This window comes from Eurypyga helias, unplaced genomic scaffold, assembly GCF_000690775.1.
Source record: "Eurypyga helias isolate BGI_N326 unplaced genomic scaffold, ASM69077v1 scaffold18992, whole genome shotgun sequence".
Classification (NCBI taxonomy): Eukaryota; Metazoa; Chordata; class Aves; order Eurypygiformes; family Eurypygidae; genus Eurypyga; species Eurypyga helias.
Window position 1 is genome coordinate 38857 of NW_010236921.1, and position 1697 is coordinate 40553.

The 1697-nt window shown below is 58.2% G+C and overlaps 1 protein-coding gene across 1 annotated transcript in view; it reads left to right on the forward strand.

The window, feature by feature from the left end:
• CFAP44 (cilia and flagella associated protein 44) overlaps nt 1-1297 on the forward strand; it is a 37586-nt gene extending 36289 nt beyond the window's left edge. The window contains exons 34-35 of the mRNA XM_010147280.1: nt 24-62; nt 1025-1297. Coding sequence (XP_010145582.1) covers nt 24-62; nt 1025-1297 — 312 coding nt within the window. The remainder of the gene's footprint in view (nt 1-23; nt 63-1024) is intronic.
• The last annotated feature ends 400 nt before the right edge of the window (nt 1298-1697 follow it).

Sequence of the window (1697 nt, forward strand, 5' to 3'; positions counted from 1 at the left end):
ACCTCTTTTGCCTCAAAAAGCAGCAACTGGAAACCAAGCTGGATTTGCTGAAGAAGGATCTGGTAAGCCTTTTAGCCGCTGCGCTGCACTCCGCAACGGGTGAGGGATCAGCCGGCCCTCGCCAGCTCTGCTCTCCTCACACCCTGCCCTGCGGTCAGCGCTCGGGCTAACGCTGCCGGGGGCACAGGCCGAGGGGCAGCCCCAGGTTTGCAGAGAGGGAGCTGAGCGAGCTGAGCTGAGCTCAGGCACGCCTTTGCTGCTCTGTAACCTCCCACTTAGCTGCTTCCGGGTGCTGAAATAAACTCGTTTCTAACTGAATGTCTTGCAGCAAGTCAAGACTATCCCTTTGTTGAGGGCTGGAGCCCCTCTGCTATGGGGACAGGCTGAGAGAGTTGGGCTTGTTCAGCCTGGAGAAGAGAAGGCTCCGGGGAGACCTTATAGCACCTTCCAGTGCCTGAAGGGGCTACAAGGAAGCTGGGGGGGGCTTTTTACAAGGGTCTGTAGTGACAGGACAAGGGGGAACGGGTTTAAATTGAAAGTGGGGAGGTTTAGATTGGATATCAGGAAGAAATTCTTCCCGGAGAGGGTGGTGAGGCACTGGAACAGGTTGCCCAGAGAAGCTGTGGATGCCCCATCCCTGGAAGTGTCCAAGGCCAGGCTGGATGAGGCTTGGAGCAACCTGGTCTAGTGGAAGGTGTCCCTGCCCATGGCAGGGGCGTTGGAACTGGATGGTCTTTAAGGTCCCTTCCAACCCAAACCGTTCTGTGATTGTATGGAAACAGCCAAATGAATGAAAGTGGTTTCCTTGCTCTGTATTAGGGAATAAGGCAGCCACCTCTGATGGTCTGACTCTACGTTTGGGGTCCCTCACTCGGACTTCTGGGGAGTTCTGATCAAGGAGTGGAGAAGTCATGAAGCTGTCCTCCCCCTCGGAAAGCTTTGCTTTCCCACTCACAATAAAAATTCCACTGTTCCTTCTCCCATGTTGTATATATAGAAGCCATTTTTTCCCCTCTCCTTACAGGGAGGAGAATTCCAGGGCACCCGAGCTGCTGACATCAAAGAGAAGGTGCGTCTGGAGTCACGGCTCGAGCACGTGGCTGGTGACACAGCCTTCCTGAGGAAAGAACTCCGTCTCCTGAGCGGAACTGATGGCTGCGTCAGAGAACTCGCTCTCCCGAGCAGTGAAGGTGGGCGTCTCTCTCTACAGCCTCCCCCACTCCAGGGCCCCGGGACACCAACGGCATCCTCCCCTGGCCTTACCACAGAAACCGCAACGGACACTCCGGGTTTTTAGAACGGACCTGGTTACCTGCGGCAGGAGTCGCTCCCGCAGCGCAGCACGGGTCGCGTGGGTGCTGGGGGGGTTAGCGGTCGAGGGCCGGTTTTCCTTCCCCTGTCAAACACGACTGTGGTGACAGATGCGGAATAAAGAGTTGCAGGTGCAACCAGTAAATGCTGCCAGCAGCGCACCACAGGGATCTGCACCGGGCGGGGGCGTCTCCTGGGCGCGTGGCGGCGGAAGGCTGGATACGCCATTCCCGCGGGCAAAGAGCTTTGGTACCTGCCTTCTCCGAGACGGCCAGCGAGCTCTGCCGTAAGGGTGTGGGACGCTGGGTGTGGAGCATCCCAGCAGCACCCCCGCTTCCCTGCTGGCTGGGAGCCCGTACCCCCCCCCACCTCCGCTCTGCCGCCGT